The following is an 18773-nucleotide window of genomic DNA, read 5'->3' on the forward strand; positions in this document are numbered from 1 at the left end:
GACATTTCTCGACCCGAGTATCTAATTTTTGAGTAATTTATCGAATTGAAAATATTTATATTGAGAAGAAGAAAGAGAAGAGCACTCCCATGAAATTAACATTAAATAAGGCTTAAACTCCTTGCGTTTCAAAATCCGTTTTTGTAAACAAGAAGTATTTGGGAGTAGACATTAAACAACTATCACAACTCTGCGTTAATCTTTACTCATTTTCTCAATTACTATTATTTATTTACTCTAAGATCTTTTTTTATTTACTTAAGTGCGTCATATGATTTGTTAACTATGTTATTTAAAGCAATGTCATTTAGAATCCTCTTCAATAGAACTTTGTCGAGAAGTTTTAAGTTAATGAGAACACGATTGTCACAGATTTCAGGTTTGATTTCGCCTTTTATTGTACTTTTTAGCTTAATATACATTCATAGATGTGACAGTTGACTGAAAACTAAAACTTTTTAAATGCTGCTTTTAATTTCTTTTCCTTCTTTGAAATTTAATAATCACTAATTTTTGATCAAATAAAAGTCATTTATTAGCCTTCTGTATTCGTTTTTGTTTTTTTTTTCTTCTACATTTTTTCTCTTAAAATACTCTGTGCTATCATTTAGATTAATTTTGTTTATTTTTTACAATCTTTTACATTCTTTTCCTGAATACATCTTCACAAGTCAACCAGAGTTATCTTCTAACAACAACACTAACTTTAAAAAGTTCGTTCGAAACTGAAAAGATGGTCGTAATTCACGTCATTGTTACTTATATTCATGAGATGCACTTAGAAAATGTTGGTGCGAATAGTGTCAAATATATCTATTTATAAAATCTTTCTAATGATTATTATCATTAGGAAAAAATTACTACAAGAGAAGTGGTCTTTTGGTCGTGCAAAGTTTGTGTTCATTAAAAGTTGGGAAAGCTCAAACAAAATAATCGAGGCAAACCATAATCCGCTCATAACCAAACAAACCTTAATTTAAAAAGCTAAAAAAATGTAAAGAATTTGTGGCATTAAATTTAAAAAAGAAGTGAAAAAATTTTTTTATAAACACATCGTGTTCAAAAATATTTTGGAATTTAAAGACACATGATACTTTTTTCTTAAGGGGTGGAGGTGGGGGGTGGGGGTGGGGTAACCCTTATTATTAAATTAACTTAATAAAATTAGAATGTAATTTATTAGTATATATTATAAATCACGTGCGTGAATATTGATGAAACTTAATAATTAAGGATGAGAAAGTTTAAAACCTCCACTAAAAGTGCATGCGTTTGTTTCAGGATGGTGTCTGTTTAACCACTGAATGTCCGCTTCCCTTTATATCTATTATTAGCTTCTTCCTGCATTTCAGCTTTAGGTAAAGATTGAACTATTTATAAACATGTCAATCATCAAATTGTTTGTATATATACGCTAGAAACAGAATAAAGAAGGACCAGAAAATTTGTTGAAAAAAGTCTTTCATCCAAATCTTCCTATTTCTACTTATTAGATTTAAATGGCTGCATATAAAAATTAAGTTAAAGTGCTCGCAGGCATAAATTATAATTTATTTTCTTAAACTCTATCTATTCCTTTATTCTTTTAAATTCATTTTAATCCAAATTTTGACCGGAAAGTTCTGCAATTACAAATTTACACACCGTCTTGCAAGGTCGCTGACTATCCAAAAATTTACTTCATGGTTATATCAACACTTAAATGCTCCATAAGACTAATTAAGAATTAAAAATACAGAAACACCCTCTAGACTAATTTCTAGACGGTGTTGCTGTATAAAGAGGCAAGACCACCAGAACTGCCTACATTACATAGCCACTAGTTTGCTTTGTTTGGAACTTTTGAATGGTAAAATCTGGTGATCTCTTTATTTGGCGTCGGGATGTTCCAGAATATCTACTTTTGGCACTCTTCTTTCATATTTGGTGCTGTAAAAATTTTCACTATTTTTTCATATTTATAAAGGCGATTTCAATTTTTTAAATAATTTTTTAATTCCATGAACGATTTTTTTAATTTATAAAGAATTTATAAAACTATTGACGTTTTTAAATCAAAAAAATTTAAAATCTCAAAAAGTTAAAAAACCACTTTACAAATATGAACGGCATCTTTTGAAAACAAAAAGCTGACATTGTAGAACATGTCAGCGTTGTGACTATTAAAGGACTCTAATGGATGTGCTTTAGGTTTCCAAGGTGACAAATCTAAGTTATATTTTAAAAATGAGATCTGTCAATCTTTTCTTGCTCGCTTCTTTTCCACCCGTGGATTTTGACGATCCTTCCTCGAATGTAGCAAACATTTTTCTAGCCGCATAGCAAGTTCAAAAGCTAAATTACGAAGCTTAATCAATTTAACACATACATACCTTTAAAGCTCTAGTATAGCATTTTTTTAATAACTGGTCTTCCACTTCTTAAAACCTTAAATGAGACTGGTAGAATGGGCTTTAACTTGAAACTAACTATTCATTAGTTGTTTAGCTTATGCTAGTTTTTTTATGTAATATGGATCGGTTCCTATTGCTTGTTTGCTTATCTTTTGCTTTGAATTTCGTTTTGCATATCTTCAACAACTTGAACCATAGATTCTGGTCTCTACCAATTTTAGCTGTTGACAGACGCTTATATTCAAGGTTTTAAAAAGAAGAAAATAATCTTTAAATTAACTTGCAAGAAAAAAAATTTACAAAGTGCCTTTTTTTTAAGTGAATACTTAATGTATGCTTTTAATTTAACTTATGCTATCAAGTAAAAGTTATCACCTTTTTAATACTATTCCAAATTGATTTTGGTTTCATTTCGAATGATTATAAATCTAAACTTTTTATGTGAGAATATTGTTAAAAACATTTATGAATTATTTTTTGAAACTTCTGTTTGGGTTCCATACATTTTAAGCCTATGATTTTAAAAACTTAAAAAAATGCTTTTTAAAAATTAAAATACATCAAATTTTTCTGTCGGCCATCGGTTATTTTTTTTGTCGGCCATCGGTAAATTCAATGCTTGTATTTGGTTTCGCTTCACTACAATTTGAGCCACTCCGGTTAAACATGAATAATAGGGTAATTATTTTTGATTTTCTTTTTTTTTTTTTATTTCACACAGAGCAGATTTTAAATAATAGGTTTATTTACCATTTTTGTATGAGTTTTTTTTTTTGCTGTTTTTTAAAAACTCTATTTGCCGTAGCATTAGAAAGATTTGTCTTTTGATGTCCAAAAAATTTACGTTGTGCTTTTTTTTTTAGTGCTTTTATAAACTTTTTTTTATTGATACAAAAATATTGTAAAAACAACTAACAAAATGTGCTCCAGGTTTTATAGAAGATAATTTATGTTTCTTGAAGCACAGATTATTTCAGTACATGGCTATTTTAGTACGAATCTCCTCCACGATATATTTTTTTCTATGAAAAAATATTTTTTAAATTTTTATTCAGCTGTAATCAAAAACTGAGATATACCTGACTATAATTCCATTAATATTATTAGTGATGGCTTATCATTTTATATACACTTGTTCAATTTCTTTATAAGATTTAAATGCTGATTTAAATATTTCTAACTCTCTGCTTACTTATGACACAAATAATACACAGGTGGTTCTCTTTATTTAGGATTTATAGATTTATTAATAAACTTTTGTTGTAGATAATAAAAACTATGGCTAAAAGAAAAATAGCACTGGGTGGTGCACTTTTTTGGGACATAATTGACGAAGAAGGACGTGAGATAATATTAGAATGGTCAGAAAAGCGACGACTTAAACTGTTAAATAAACGTTTTTACTATCATAATTTTTTGATTTATACATTTACTCTCAGTACATTGAAAAGCTTTTTTCAAAACTTCAACTTTATGGTATTTGTACAAATGGCAATAGCTGCTATTGCAGTCTATTTATCGAAGTATTTCGACTTGAAAATTGATGTCAACGTCAACTTGTTTGTCTCGCCGATAGTTTTTCCGTTAGCGTTCTCGATAAACACCGACTTTCTAAGACGGGAAAAAGTACTGGATGACTTAGCAAACTTTAAAGCCGCAGGAATGTCTTGGTTTTTTTGTATGCGTGATTGGAGAGAGGCAGCACAGTTGGATACATTTTGGATGAAAGCAGTCCACCAAAAATTAAAGAGTATGTTGTTTTACATGAGAGAATACCTCTTAACTGAAAAAAGTGCTCGGAGGAAGGTTATCCTAAGAGCTATGTATGAAGACTTTAGTGATGCCAACCAACTTATTGAAAGTATACGAACCAGTAAACTCCCATTAAACTCAGCACTTGTAACAAGATCTCTCGTTCTTTTAAACACAATGTGTTTGGCTTTTGAACGTTTGAGAGTCATACGCGAATATCGCTCTCCGCGATCTATTCGCGCTTTTAACAAAGTATTGATATTTTTCCTGCCAATCATTCTTTCCCCCTATTGTGTATTTGTTGGACGAAAGAACGAAAATGAATGGTCACCTTATTATATTTCTGTCTTAGTAGCATTTGTGTTTTCTGCTCTTCAAGGAGTTCAAGATAAGCTTGATAACCCTTTTGATGGGATGAGTGAGGATGATATCAACTTATCGTCAATAGATGACTGGACATGTCAGTCTCTAGAAGCTACAGCAAACAGATCATTTACTATTGGAAGATTCAAAGTTGAACCTAAAGGAACATTTGAAGGTGCAAAAGGTTCTTATATATCATCTTCAAAACTTTCCGCATCAGCCGATCAAACGCAACATTACGATAAGAAAAAATTTAGTGGTGCAAAACCGCTTTCTAAAAGTGTCTCTTTTATGCGCTCCAGTATAAAGCGTGTAAGTACGCTGAGGAAAAACACTCCGAGTCAACCTTTCAAAGATTTACATGAGTCAAATACCGAATCATTTCATCCTGAGCTGCATCCGTACGCAGAAGTTCTTGATAAGATACAAGGCGTTACTACAATTTTGCGAGGAGGCGTTATTAAACCATTAAAGCAGTCTAATGAATCGTTAGATAAATCTAGAAGCGAATCTTATGAATCTTTAGACGATATAACCCTCAAATAAATTTTGAACTTAAGAACAAGGAGACGTCACAGTCGCTTCAAGGAGATGAAGTAGATTTTTTCTATTAAAATATTTGTTAGTTTTTTTTTGTTTTTTTTTTGAGTAGAGAAAATCTGCATAACTTTAAATGTTTGCTATTTAAATTTACAGCTTAAATTATTTTTTTAACATAATATATATTTTTTTCTTGTACTTTTCTTCTACATTGTTTGCTATTTTAAAAGTTGCTCACGTTTTTAATAAAATTATAAATCAATATGAAGTTAAAATTATATGATATTAGGTAATGTATAATTAAAATGATATAGTATTAATCAATAATAGTTAACATCAATTATTGTTAATTGATATGTAATTAAACTATACGACATGAATTAATATGTTATTATTAATTGATATGTAATTAAACATGAATTAATATAAATAATGACATGAAATAATACGTTATTACAATCATATGAACTAATATGTAATTAAAGTGAGATAATATGAATATACATATTATGAAGAATAATGAAATAAATGAAAAATAATATGAAGATTGAATTAGCATCTCGTTTACATGATACAACATTTTTAATTGACGTTGTAAATATGAAACTGAAATTATTTAATCGTAAATTAACTAAAGTTCATTAAATTTAATACAAAATCAATTAAAATAAATCTAACTAATGTTGCAATATGTAATTAAAATTAAATGATACGAAATAGCATCCAATTACTATTATATGATATTGATTAATACGTAATGAAATATGTAATAAAAAAGAAAAAATAAGAAAAAATATGTAGTTAAAATAATACAAATAATATTATCTGCAGATTATGATTTAAAAAAACCAAATAATTAAACATTCTTTTTAGAAAAAGAACAGAAAAAGCGGAATGGGTAAAAGAAAAAATGCCCTGGGTGGAACACTTTTCGGCGATATAATAGAAGAACGAGGACGCGAGCCAATCCTAGAATGGTCTCAAAGAAGAAGGCTTAAACTATTAAACAAGGGAAGCTTATACTACCGAGATTTTTTGGTGTATACATTTACCTTCAACACGCTGAATAGTTTTTTTCAAAACTTTAATTTTATGGTGATTTTCCAAATGGCATTAGCAGCTGTTGCAGTGTATTTATCAACGTATTTCAATTTAACATTCGACGTAAATGTAAACTTGTTTGTTTCTCCTATTGTGTTCCCGTTAGCTTTTGCTATTAATGCTGATTTTCAACGAAGGGAAAAAGTTTTGGATGACTTAGCTAATTTCAAAGCCGCGGCAATGACGTGGTTTTTTTGCATGCGAGATTGGAGAGAGGCGGCACATTTGGACAAAATGTGGATGCAAGCTGTACATCTGAAACTAAAAAGCATCCTTTTTCATACGCGTGAGTACCTCATAACAAACAAGATTTCGAGACGAAAAGTAATCCTCAGAGCGATTTATGAAGATTTTAGCGATACTACTCAACTGATTGAATTAGTCCGGAAGAGTGATCTGCCAGCAAACACCTCTCTTGTAGCCAGAGTACATCTTATTATCAATGCATTGTGCCTGGCATTTGAGCGTCTCAGAGTTGTTCGGGAATACCGTTCGCCTCGATCAATTCGTTCCTTTAACAAAATCTTTATTTTCTTTCTTCCTACCATCATTTCGCCTTACTGTGTACTTCTAGGTTATAATTCGAATAACCAGTGGTCACCGTATTACATATCTGTATTAATAGCATTCGTATTTTCAGCTCTTCAAGGAGTTCAGGACAAACTTGATGATCCGTTTGACGGAATGAGTGAGGATGACATTAATCTATCATCAATAGATGAATGGACATTTCAGTCTCTAGAAGCTACTAAAGACAGGTATTTTAAATTTGAGCAGCTAATCAAAGAGCATCGAGAGAGTTCAGATGAACCGAAAAATTTAACTCAAGCTCTATTTCCTTTAACATCAGCTGATCGAAAATTGACAACTTCTGTTTTTAAGGAAGATCAATTGTTGAATGTAGTTCCCTTACAAAGTTCAATCCAGCATAAAAGTGACAAAGGCTCTATAGCTCCTTTGAAAGGTATATTGAAAAAAGAATCATCAAGCAAATTAGTGAATACTCAGTTTCATCCCCATGCTGATGTTCCCCAGTCTAATTCATAGCCTCATCCCCATGTTGGTGTTCTTGAAAAAGTAATCGTTTAACAAACCATTACGATAGATAATAGAAAAACTACCTGCTGGTGATTGGAAAAACGTTGGAGGTAAACTATTAGACTATACATACCCTGTTACAGTGCTTCTATTCCATGGAACACCATAAGGCTGTAGAACCTCTTTAATTTGTTTCAAGATCGTCGTTGATTGGTGATATTCTAAAATTGATTGTCGTTGATTGGTGATATTCTAAAATGATAAAACACGTAAAAATCGTAAAGTGCATTTTACTTTTATCTAATTTGATCTTGATGAACAAAAAAGAATTATTATACAATGCACATTGATATTATATTTTTATTGTATATTTGAAAGTAGTTTTAAATAACGACATTTCGCGAGGTTAGAATTATTTTGTTCCATCTCCAAATTTAAACATTGAGAGAAAGTTTTTGATTTTTTTCTAAAAGTAAAAATTACTTAAAATTTTAACTTTAATTTTTAAAGAAATAATAACCTATGCTTTAAATAATTCATGTTTAAACAAGTTATTTAGAAAAAAGTTTTTTTAAAAAAAAGCGTATTTTTTTAAAAGTAATAGTTGCATGCTAAAATTAATAACTCATTTTCTTCCAACTCTTAAAAAGGGAGAGCAAAATAATTCTAAACTCGTGAATTATCTTAACAGCAACGTTATGTAAAAGGTTAACCATATTGTAAAGGGCGGGGTTTTCTAGATTGCGGAGATTGTGAGGGTGGTGATGTGTGAATTCCGCAAATAGTATGAGGGTGGCAATGGTGTGAGTAGCGCCAAGTAGAGTGTGAGGGTGGAGATGGTGTGAGTGATGAGAATATGTGAGGGTGGTGTTACTTTTCAATAAAAATATTAACACAAATAGAAACAATAATGAAAATGCTAAATCGAAAAATATATACAAAATGACAATACTTACCACTGGTTTTTCTTTTCTTACTTATATTATTTAACATAAATATTCTCAATTATTTATCTCATGAATTTATATTCTTTTAAAATTTAAAAATACAAATAATAATATACAATCCAAGTCACTCAAATATCTTCTCTTACCACCTTTGGACTCGTGACCTGAGTGTCTTTCCATATTAGAACTATTCTCATATTGAAATCTTCTCTTTCTCATTTTCCGAAAATCACTTAAGATTTTCTTTTAAAAAAAAAGATCTCTTTTTGACTTTTCTCCTAAAATCTTCACCAAAAATTTCTTTAAGATTTTCTCATAAGAGTCTTCTTCTTTTTCCCATAAAATCTCTCACAAAAAATCCTTCCAAACGCTCTGGAAAAAAATCTTCCAAGAAAATCCCCCAAAAATTCGCCAAATTTTCTCAACTACTGTTTTTACATGTCTGCAGATGTTTTCCTATCTCAGGTGATGTTCTGGCGTAAACAATGAATTTTATATTCAAATTAGTGTACTTATTTCGACCTCTAAGAAACGGGTTTTACCAGTTATCTTTTGATTTGCATTCGTCTCTGGTCTCGATTTGTTTGTAAAAATCATAAAAGAATTACAGAATTGTTGCGTGCCTTACTAATTGAACTAATACCATTTATCGTTGCGGTTACGTTTGAATTTCTGGTTGTTATTATGAAAACAGTTTTAAACATTAATGGTGTTTTTTGATTTATTTTTCACCCAATTGTACACGTGTGTCCATCTGGTGTTTCGGCCGTCTCGCACTTTTCTTCGATTGAAAATTGGATGTTTGAGTTGTGTAAAACTTAAAGATGTTTAAAATTTCTTTCGTCTTTCCTCCTCACTAAAATAATGAAAAGCTTAACATAATGAAATTGTTTGTCTATTTTTTGATGATAAATTTTCCTTTCTTCTTTGCGACTGGTTTTTGTGACAAATTTTGTCTCAGAAGTTACAATATTAGCTCTAGTAGTGAACGTATGCTAGACGAGGTTCAAAAAGATTTTGTAGATGAAAAGTTCAACGCAAAATTCACTTCACCAAATATTGAATATTAGTTGATACACGAGAAGGTTTGTGGATATGTTTTGGAGTCCATAACGCAGAAGTATGCTCAAAGCTCGCATCTCAGGTTGCTCGAACTTCTTACAAAATATGAAACTCAATCTACTATACACTCTGCCTTGAACTCAGTCTGAAACTATTGGTGCAAACTGCCTACAACTATTGACGATGGTTCAAGATCTAATCAGTGCGTTGAATGAGTAGATGAAGTGCGAGCTGGAAAAAAGTGAGCTTTTCAGTGTTTTGCTTTCTAATAAACAGATTAATGCATATTAGTAAGAAACTTTATTACGGGTTGCTAAAATTTTCTTACAATGAAAAGTATACTTTGAAATATACGTACAAAAATATACTTGTAAATTCACGTCACAAAAAACTTATCGATAATTTATATAAATAATTATAACCAAGAGTTAGAAATTTCGAAGCTATAAAGATAAAGAAAAAAAAAGTGGGAGATGAATTTGTTTACAGTTGACTTTTTGCATTTTGTAACAAAACAGCTCCGCATGTATAAAAATAAAAATATGAAAATTTAAAAAATTGTAAAACTTTGGGTTTTTACGTTAGTATATTTCGTGCGAACTTATCTAAGCAAAAAGATCGCTTTTATTGTAAAATGCGTTGTTTAAATTACTAAACACTACTTTTTATACTTCCGCGGTTTTATTATTCGATAATTTTCTTCCGCTTTTTTTTTTATTAAAAAGCAATGTTACCACGGTAACCGTGCAACAAAAGACAGTTTATAAAAGCATTTTTTCCTGCAAAAGTTATAACTTTATAACAAGTCGGTATCAAAAAACAAAAGCCGTTGATTTTTTGAGACATTCTTCTTCAATAAACTTCGCGTTATCACTGAGTATTTGCTCAGCATGATTTGTTTTCTAATTTAAACCGAAAGGTTAAAAAGTGTTGCTTAGTAAATGTAGATTACAATTGAGAATCGGTTTATGATGAAGTTCAATACATGGTGGAAAGAGGTATATTTTATTTCTAATGTCTAATAGTAATGTTTGGTATACAGCAACCTAAAAACAGATGCTAAAATTCGCTAGAGCCTTACATGCGGATAACATCTCTTATCAACTTAGTTAAATGATAAACTGGAAGAGAGGTTTTATTATTTTCAAAAAGTTAAACCGAAAAAACATTATTTCAAAGAGAGTTTTGTGCTATTTAAAAAACTTTCAATCTGCAAACATTTTAAAAACAAAAATTTTCAACCGCAACGAAAAAAAAATCACAAAAAATCTTACAATAAAAAACTGGCAAAAATGCCATATCAGAAAACCGCACAAAAATTTCCAAAGGTTCAAGAAATTGCCCTTCCATTCGTTAATTTATTGTGCTTAACACTTGAGCCGGAAATGCTTCTAAAATAATAACGTAATTAAAATGAGGGAGTACGTTTTTTAATTGTAATTTCAACCAGTTTTGTCAAGATGTTTCCAACTAACAGTTTCCGATATAACAGAGGCCAGTGTTTCATCACGACTCTCTACGACTTAAGTCGAATAGAAAAAGGTCGCTTAAAGTCAGTCGGTAAAACGGTCTTGAAGAAGCTTAACATATATAGTTTCTTATGACTAACATTATAAATGATAAAGCAAGCCATCTTCTTACATTTCAAGCGATACAATAACCTTATAAGGCTAGCATCGCGCCTTTCAGACGAAAGGCTATAAAAAACGTGATTATCGTAGCTTTGATATTCGTACGATCAAGTTTAAATTTTAAAACTAAAGGACGCTTTAATACAGGATTAAAAGGTAGTTCAGCGTAAATCTTTCAACGTAGAGGCAATTAAAACTTTTTAACAACGCTGTATTGTTCTAATGCTCCTTCAATATTTATCTATTTTATTCCTGCAAATAGCTAACTCTTTTACTGTATTATAAATTCTGATTAACGCATCGATGAATTCAAAAACAGAATTACAAAGAATGCACTTCTTAACAATTTAATATTATTTGACGCGCAAGTAAGAAAATCGTTTATTCTATTTTTTTTTTTTTTTCTTTTTAAAATAAAAAAGCATTTGAAACAATAGGGAATGCTTCATTCGTCTGTGAAATACCTTGTAGTGCTCCTTTTTCTTCTGTTTGCCAAATTATGTTACGATATTTTTTCGTTGACTTAACATGAAATTAAATTAGTTAAAATGTTGTCAAATTGGATGGCAACTGTGATTAAGTATTACAAACGATTCATCAATTAGACTTTTTGTCTAATTGATGAATCGTTTGTAATACTCTAAGATATTTTAAATACAAAGAATGAAAATATTGTTTTAATGGAATTGCAGCATTTTACTTTGTAAGGGGCTCAGATATTTTTCATGGTATCAGCAAACAATCTTAGATTTTTATAGCGTACCTTTCGCTGGAATCCATTAAAATAACAAGAAAAATTAACAATCAACTTAAGAAAGAAGATAAATTTGTTTGTATTTTATTTAGAAAATGAGGCAACTGCCTAAAAGAACGAAAATATATGGAGGCGGACATTTCTGGGATCTTCAGGATGAAGAGGGACGAGAGGCTATTTACGAATGGTCGCAGGAGCGAAGGCTCAACTTATCAACCAAAGCAACATTATACTATCGTGGTTTTCTTGTTTACACTTTTACTTTGAGTACTTTAAAAAGTTTCTTTCAAAACTTCAATTATATGGTCCTTGTACAAATGGTAATAGCAGCTGTTTCGGTTTATTTGTCAAAGTATTACAATTTGACCTTTAGTGTCAATGTCGGTTTGTTTGTATCTCCTATCGTTTTCCCGTTAGCATTTTCCATTAATACTGATTTTCAACGACGTGAAAAAGTTTTAGACGATTTAGCAAACTTTAAATCTGCGGGTTTATCATGGTTTTTTTGCATGCGTGATTGGAGAGAAGCAGCACATTTGGATATACTTTGGATGCAGGCTGTTCACCAAAAACTGAAAAGTATGCTTTTTTATATGAGAGAATATCTTCTAACAAACAAGACATCCCATCGTAAAGTTATTCTTAGAGCGATGTATGAAGACTTTAGTGATACTAATCAATTAATAGAAAATCTTCGCGTTAGTGATTTACCGGCGAACTCAGCGCTCGTATCAAGATCTCTCGTTCTTCTAACTTCTCTATGTTTAGCGTTTGAGCGCCTTCGAGTAATTCGTGAATATCGCTCACCGCGATCTATTCGCTCTTTTAACAAAGTGCTGATATTTGTTTTACCTATTGTTCTCTCGCCATATTTTGTTTATGAAGGTCAAAGGTCAAAAAATAACTGGTCACCGTATTATATATCTGTGCTTGTGGCATTTGTCTTCTCTGCTCTTCAAGGCGTACAAGACAAACTTGATGACCCATTTGATGGAATGAGTGAAGACGATATTAATCTATCAACAATTGACGATTGGACTTTTGAATCTTTAGATGCAACTGCAAATAGAACGTTTACAATTGGAAGATTCCGCGTGCAAACCCAAGTTAGTACCGGGGGTTCTAAAGAAGTAATTTTCCCTAGAAGCTCTTTTAGTTCGTCAATCGATCACATCGACAAATCCACGGCTCTAAGTCGGAAGTTTTCTACAAGGTATGTCTCGTTTTCTGGCGAACAAAAGCAACACAAAAATAGTTCATTTGAACGTCCATCATTTAGACAATCGGTTTCTAGAAAAAGCACTATGCGAAAACTGTCGGAAAGAAGTGAATCTCTGATTGATTCTTTTAACTTAGAATCTCATCCTTATGCAAATATTCTTGACAAGATTCAAGGTAACACTAAGATCTTTCCTGGAGGAGTCACTAGACCTGTAGATGATACCTATCGTCACAGTTTAAACTCTATCGGTGAGGATAGTGAAACAAATGAAGATCAAAACCCGCTGCCAATTTCTGATGATAGTACAAATACTCCTGGGACCAGTTGCAAAGAGTCTCATTCAGTTTCTACTGATGCGTTTGAATCTCCAACTACTCCCTCTAAGTTACGCTTGTATCAACCGAAAAAACCAAAGTTCGGTTTTAAAATGAGAAAAGTATCAAGGGGAAGTTCTAAAGAAAGAATTCGATTTTTAAAGCCTGAAAAAGAAAGCACTCACAGTGAGAACTTTGTTGTAATTGATACAATGAAAGATAGTAAATCCAACTCGGATCATAACAACTCAGATTTAGATGACAGCGTATTTGATGACATCAGCATGTAGCATCTAAATTTAATAATTATCGATTTATTTTTAGGATAAACACTGCAAGGATTCGTTTTTAAAATAGAAGTTTATGAGTTTTATTTCATTTTGTTTTATAAGTAATCGCAATTTAAAAGACTAGTTTATGGTGGGTTTAAATGATGGAAAAAATCTTAACTGCAGTAAAGCTCTAAATTTACAAATTTTGAAATTATTGCGTTAGCAAATTTTCAAAGTTTGAAATGATTTAAAGATTGTTTTTCATCTCAGTATCATTTTTCTAGTATCATCTTTCAAGTATCAACTTTGGCAGTAATAAAACTGTGAGCCACAATATTGGCACAAAGTTAAGAAATAGAAGGAAATATTTTGGCAATTTAATTTTTTATCTTTAAATCTTATGAACGGAACAATTTAACTTTAAATATTATTTTCTTAGGGGATCCAGAATTAATGATAATTTTGATAATTAATGACAATTAATGATAATTTTGCTTATATATCGTTAAAAAAAAATTTTTTTCCTCAAAGCATTACATTACGTCATCTAAAGTAATTAGCTGTGCGCAAAATAAGGATAGGGGAAAGGTGCCTATGATGGCATACTTAACTTTAACGTTTCTCTGAGTCATTACCTGAAAACTTAAAAAGTAATTTTTGACATGGGTGTATTCCCTCTAACATGCAGAAAGTTAATGAACCTCAGAATTTTTACTATTTTGCTTTTTTTTATAAGAATATACCATTAAAAAAAAAAAAATACAAGTATGCCATCATAGGCAACTAACTGCTCCTATGATGGCACACTTTAAAGAAAATAGACAAACAAGAATTTTTTTTTGTTTTTTATTAATGGAAACACAATTTATCAAGAAAACAAAATTAAAAATAAATATTTGGTCTATAAGCACAGTTCACATAAAGTTTTTTCTCTTTCTTTATATTTTGCCTTATCTTTTAATTCTTGGATATCCGGTGTGGTATTCAGTAGTCCAGTTTTACCACGTTTTCGTGCCTTTTTCAATTCGATTTTAGGGGTTGCTAAAGGCATCGGACACAACTTTTGTATACTAGATCTTATCCTTTCGTTGAAACGGAAGATCCAATGCATATGAAAGCTTCTGATGGGGCAGATCTCATTTCGAAATGTGTTGGTTTCTCAAGCTCTTGTATTTCATCTTTGGTATTAGCTTGATCACCTTTTTATGCGCATTAAAATCTATTTTAGGTATTTTTTTCAATTCATTTTGCAGACTTTCCTATGATGGCAACTCCTCGGTATGCCATCATAGGAAAGAGTCATACTTGTTAAAACAAGCTGTGTCTACCTTATTCTACACATAGCATTAAAATAAGTATTCTAATAAATGTACAAAGCTTTCAGATGAAATACATGAAAATTTCATTTCTGTATGATGTATAATAAAATTGTAATCCTAAATATATGAGAGCATTAAAACTACAACACCACATGCGAAAATTTATGTTTGTTGATTACAAAAAGCATTATTTATGACAGAGGGACGAATTTTCACCAGAAGTAATGAATTGCTAATATACACATGTTGGTCTAATCACTATTGATCAAAAACTAATATTTTTGGAAATATGACTGGTATGCCATCATAGGCACTATACCATCATAGGCACCTTTCCCCTACCATGTTTCATTTTGAAACTTCCATGCAATCAGGTAGTTAGTTTTCCAGCAAAAGCACTTTTTCAAAAAAAAAAAAAAAAAAAAAAAGTTTGTAATACCTTAAAGTAAGTTTGAATAATTGTAAATAACTCATTCAAGTCCTGTGTGAAGAATAAAAAATTATAGTTCTTTTTACTGATATTTACAACTTTTATTTAAAAGTAATCGTGTTTGTGAAAGTTCTAAAAGTAATCGTATTCACGAAAGTTCTAAAAGTAATCGTGTTCAAAAAAGTTCTAAAAGTAATCGTGTTCGTGAAAGTTCTGGGAAGGTTCTTTAATAATCTCTAATATTAAGAAATAATCGCAAATTATAATCCTACTCAAAAATAGTGTTGTTCGAACGTGGATTTTCAGTCTGCCAAATATCATGGCCCATTGTAATACTGAAATTGTCTGTTCTTCGAACCGTTTAGCAATTTAAAGAATGGATACAGCCCATAATTGACAGTTTTCTGGTTGGCTACTAGCTGAAGTACAAGAGACAAACACAGTTTAGTATCAATTAAAGCAATTATCTAAAAAAACAACACCTAACTGCGCAAAAGCGGATGGTTAAAAATAAGCCCACAGCTGGTTCTTAAAACTCATTTTAAGCACCAAGTTGTGTGAAAAACAGCCAATGATATATTAAAAATAACTAGATGTCTAACTTTCGCGTATTTTTTGAAGCAAAAATCGGCCATTATGGGGGGCAAATTTAACAAATCAAAAGCTTCGTATTTGTTTTGTTTTGATAAATAGTGTAAAGATTTTGCCCCCCATAATGGCCGATTTTTGCTTCACTTTTTCTTATACCGATTTACGGCAGTTAGACATCTAGTTATTCTTAATATATCATTGAAAACAGCATGCACAAAAACTCAGTTGAACGCTGGACACTAGAAAGCACGCCTAACATTCTGCGCGTTTGTCAAATTTTCGGATAGTTTAAGTTAGCGAACAGCGATGTTTAGCGATGAAACGAAAGTTGAAGTTGATAGCCAAAAAATCGGAACCTACTTGCGTATAAAGCTTGAAAGAATAATGTTGATTGCACTGTAGAATAAATTTGGTATATGGGCGTGCATGAATTACAACGGTGCTGGTTATTTGAAAGTTTTTTAAAATTGGCTCCATTAATATTGCTTCGGTAGCCGGAAAATTGGTAGCAGATAAAAGAGTACAAAACGGTATAGCTTAAAACCAATACTAATAGATATGTTTATACATATACAGCATATATAATTCAATTTGCTACACTGATATCCTTCAAATCAATTTGGTACAATCACTTGACTTCTTATCTTGCTTCTAAAACCAATATGTTAAGATGGTGTGTCAGCTACCCACCCGATATAATTCAATTGCATTCAAGACCTCTGATCATACTAAGACAAACAAATAGAAAAATCGGCACTTACTATTATATCATCAAATTAAGAAAGAATGATGATGTCTCTACCAAGCACTAACAGATAGTACCTAAAAAAATTGTACAAAGTCTTATGGATTTAATACCTTAGCGTAGCAATATACATTTGAAGAACAAAATTACAAAGTATTAATGATTTCTGTGTTTTTCCTAAACATTATAGTTTTACTTTATAGCTTTTAAAATCTGTAAGTGTTTTGTTGTTGTTGTTGCTGTTTTGTTTTTCATTTGTTAAATTTGTTTTTATACTGCCATTTTAAACAAAATAAAATTATTACTTCGTTTATGAGTTTTAAAGCTTGAAAGATAATTTATCTTTAAAGGTTAACTTTTCAATAAAAGTAAAATGTTTCTTTGTTTTTAATGGTCATTAGGGAATTTGTTAAGTTTTTTGTTTTAAAACATTTGTAAATCAAGTAAGTTTCATAAAAAACAAAAAATTATTGAACCTTTAAACTATTTTCGAATAATTCACTGTATGAAATAATATGCAACACTCAAATAAGGAAAGGGATCGGAAGATGTGTGACTTTTAACCAAAAAACTTTGACTCCACCTGATCCCTGATATACCCATTGTAATATTACTGCATCATTAAGTAAAGAATGTAGTTATTCACCGTTTTACAAAAAATAAATTTTTTAAGTTTTTATGTAAGGGTTTTTTTTAATCATACTTTCTCTTTTAAACTAAAAACCCTACGAGCGCGTCACTGGTAATTTAGTAGTGATTTAACACTTATTGTTAGATTATTGTACTTATTCCCTGGTGTTCATCGGTAAATTTTTGATAACCAGTAATTGAGTGACTTGTCACTAGTGAATTAGCAGTGATATTCACCGTTGATTTAAGACCAGTTCACTAGTGATTTAGTTGCGATTGGTAGTTGTAATTGCGTACTTATTCTATGGTTATCTGTAAGTCTTGCTTGTTAATGATTTCTAATGATACTTTCGTCATCTAGTTCTTCTTCATTTTCTTCAAAATATTTAAAATTACTCATACCGTTAGTACGCAATTGAATATACGTACGCAATGGTATGTGCGTACTAACGCATGATACAAAAGAGTCGCAAACGGAGTAGGTACCATTTTCAAAACTAACCTCTTCCTCATTAGCATTAAATAATTTTTTAAAACTTCTATAATCCCTCATGTAATTTTTCATATAGTTCTTACTCTTGTTTTCTCCCATATTTGACTCAAATTTTACCAGTAATGCGCGCATAGAGAAGGAATTCAAATCGATGAAATTTTTTTTTAAACATAATTTTTAGAGTTCGGAGTGCTAATCTAAATTTTATCTTTAAACTTGCCAAACTTTAAAAACTATGATAGATCAAAGCCAACGTTTCTAGCCTCGTTTAAAGCCGTTTTATTTATCTACAATTATAAGCTGTTACCATGGTAGCCATTAACAACTATCGTCATTAAAAGTTTTGTTTTTTTTACTAAAAAACTGTTTTATTTTTTCATCAAAAACTATATTAATTAAATGTGGAATTTTTTGTGATTTTCCTATTGAAATAATTCTTGACTGTTCCACTAAAAAAAAAACTTCACTCTTTTCTCGATTTCAAGAAGAGGTCTCTTCGACACTAATATCAACTATAGTTGCAAAGGAGAAGTTTCATTGTCTCCATCGCAGAAAAGTTAAATAATGTAAATACAATATAAATACCAAAGTAGCGAAAAAAAGAACGCGGTATGTAACAAAAAATATCAAACACATTTGATATTTTTTGTATTATTAGTTTCTTATTCTTCTTTAGAAGAAAAGAAAGGGAAATATATAAAGACTCGATAGCTCTTGATTTAGTAATGCAGTATTATCGCCAAATGGAACACAAGTGATAAATCTGAATTATGAAGACATGACAAAGCATATGCTTATTCGGTTTTACACCGTTTATATAAATAAAGGGTTGTACAGTGGCTTTTTACAAAGAATATATATAGTAGAAGACCACCATATAACAAGCCTTTATTTATATATATATATATATATATATATATATATATATATATATATATATATATATATATATATATATATATATATAATTTCGTTATTTTTATGTATTTTTGTTAAAATGTATGATATTTTGAATTTTTTGTGATACCCTTTCAATTTATGTCACACTAGTTTCATAAAATGAAAGGGTATCACAAAAGGTATTTTCACAGAACATTTTTTAGAGTTTAAAATGAATATTTAAAGGTAACTTAATGGTTGAAAAGTTGAGTAGAATTATTGTCAGACAATGTATTT

The 18773-nt window shown here is 30.4% G+C and overlaps 2 protein-coding genes across 4 annotated transcripts; both read left to right on the forward strand.

Moving 5' to 3' along the window:
- Nucleotides 1-284: 284 nt before the first annotated feature.
- On the forward strand, nt 285-7589 carry LOC149881540 (uncharacterized). The gene is made up of 3 exons (XM_090066749.1): nt 285-379; nt 3660-5104; nt 5922-7589. Exon 2 carries the CDS (start codon nt 3672-3674, stop codon nt 5052-5054), a length of 1383 nt encoding a protein of 460 aa, XP_089922875.1. The 5' UTR covers nt 285-379; nt 3660-3671; the 3' UTR covers nt 5055-5104; nt 5922-7589.
- A 1088-nt stretch (nt 7590-8677) lies between these two features.
- Nucleotides 8678-13525, forward strand: LOC145191543 (uncharacterized). 3 transcript variants are annotated; one of them, XM_090066748.1, is made up of 2 exons: nt 8678-9437; nt 11674-13525. In XM_090066748.1, exon 2 carries the CDS (start codon nt 11677-11679, stop codon nt 13405-13407), a length of 1731 nt encoding a protein of 576 aa, XP_089922874.1. In that variant the 5' UTR covers nt 8678-9437; nt 11674-11676; the 3' UTR covers nt 13408-13525. The 3 variants fall into 3 exon arrangements, with proteins under 3 accessions (XP_089922874.1, XP_089922872.1, XP_089922873.1); XM_090066746.1 differs by lacking the exon at nt 8678-9437 and adding an exon at nt 9976-10194; XM_090066747.1 differs by lacking the exon at nt 8678-9437 and adding an exon at nt 10956-11195.
- Nucleotides 13526-18773: the final 5248 nt, after the last annotated feature.

This window comes from Hydra viridissima, unplaced genomic scaffold, assembly GCF_058129835.1.
Source record: "Hydra viridissima isolate aposymbiotic clone 2 unplaced genomic scaffold, HvirCarnegie_v1 scaffold_11, whole genome shotgun sequence".
NCBI lineage: Eukaryota > Metazoa > Cnidaria > Hydrozoa > Anthoathecata > Hydridae > Hydra > Hydra viridissima.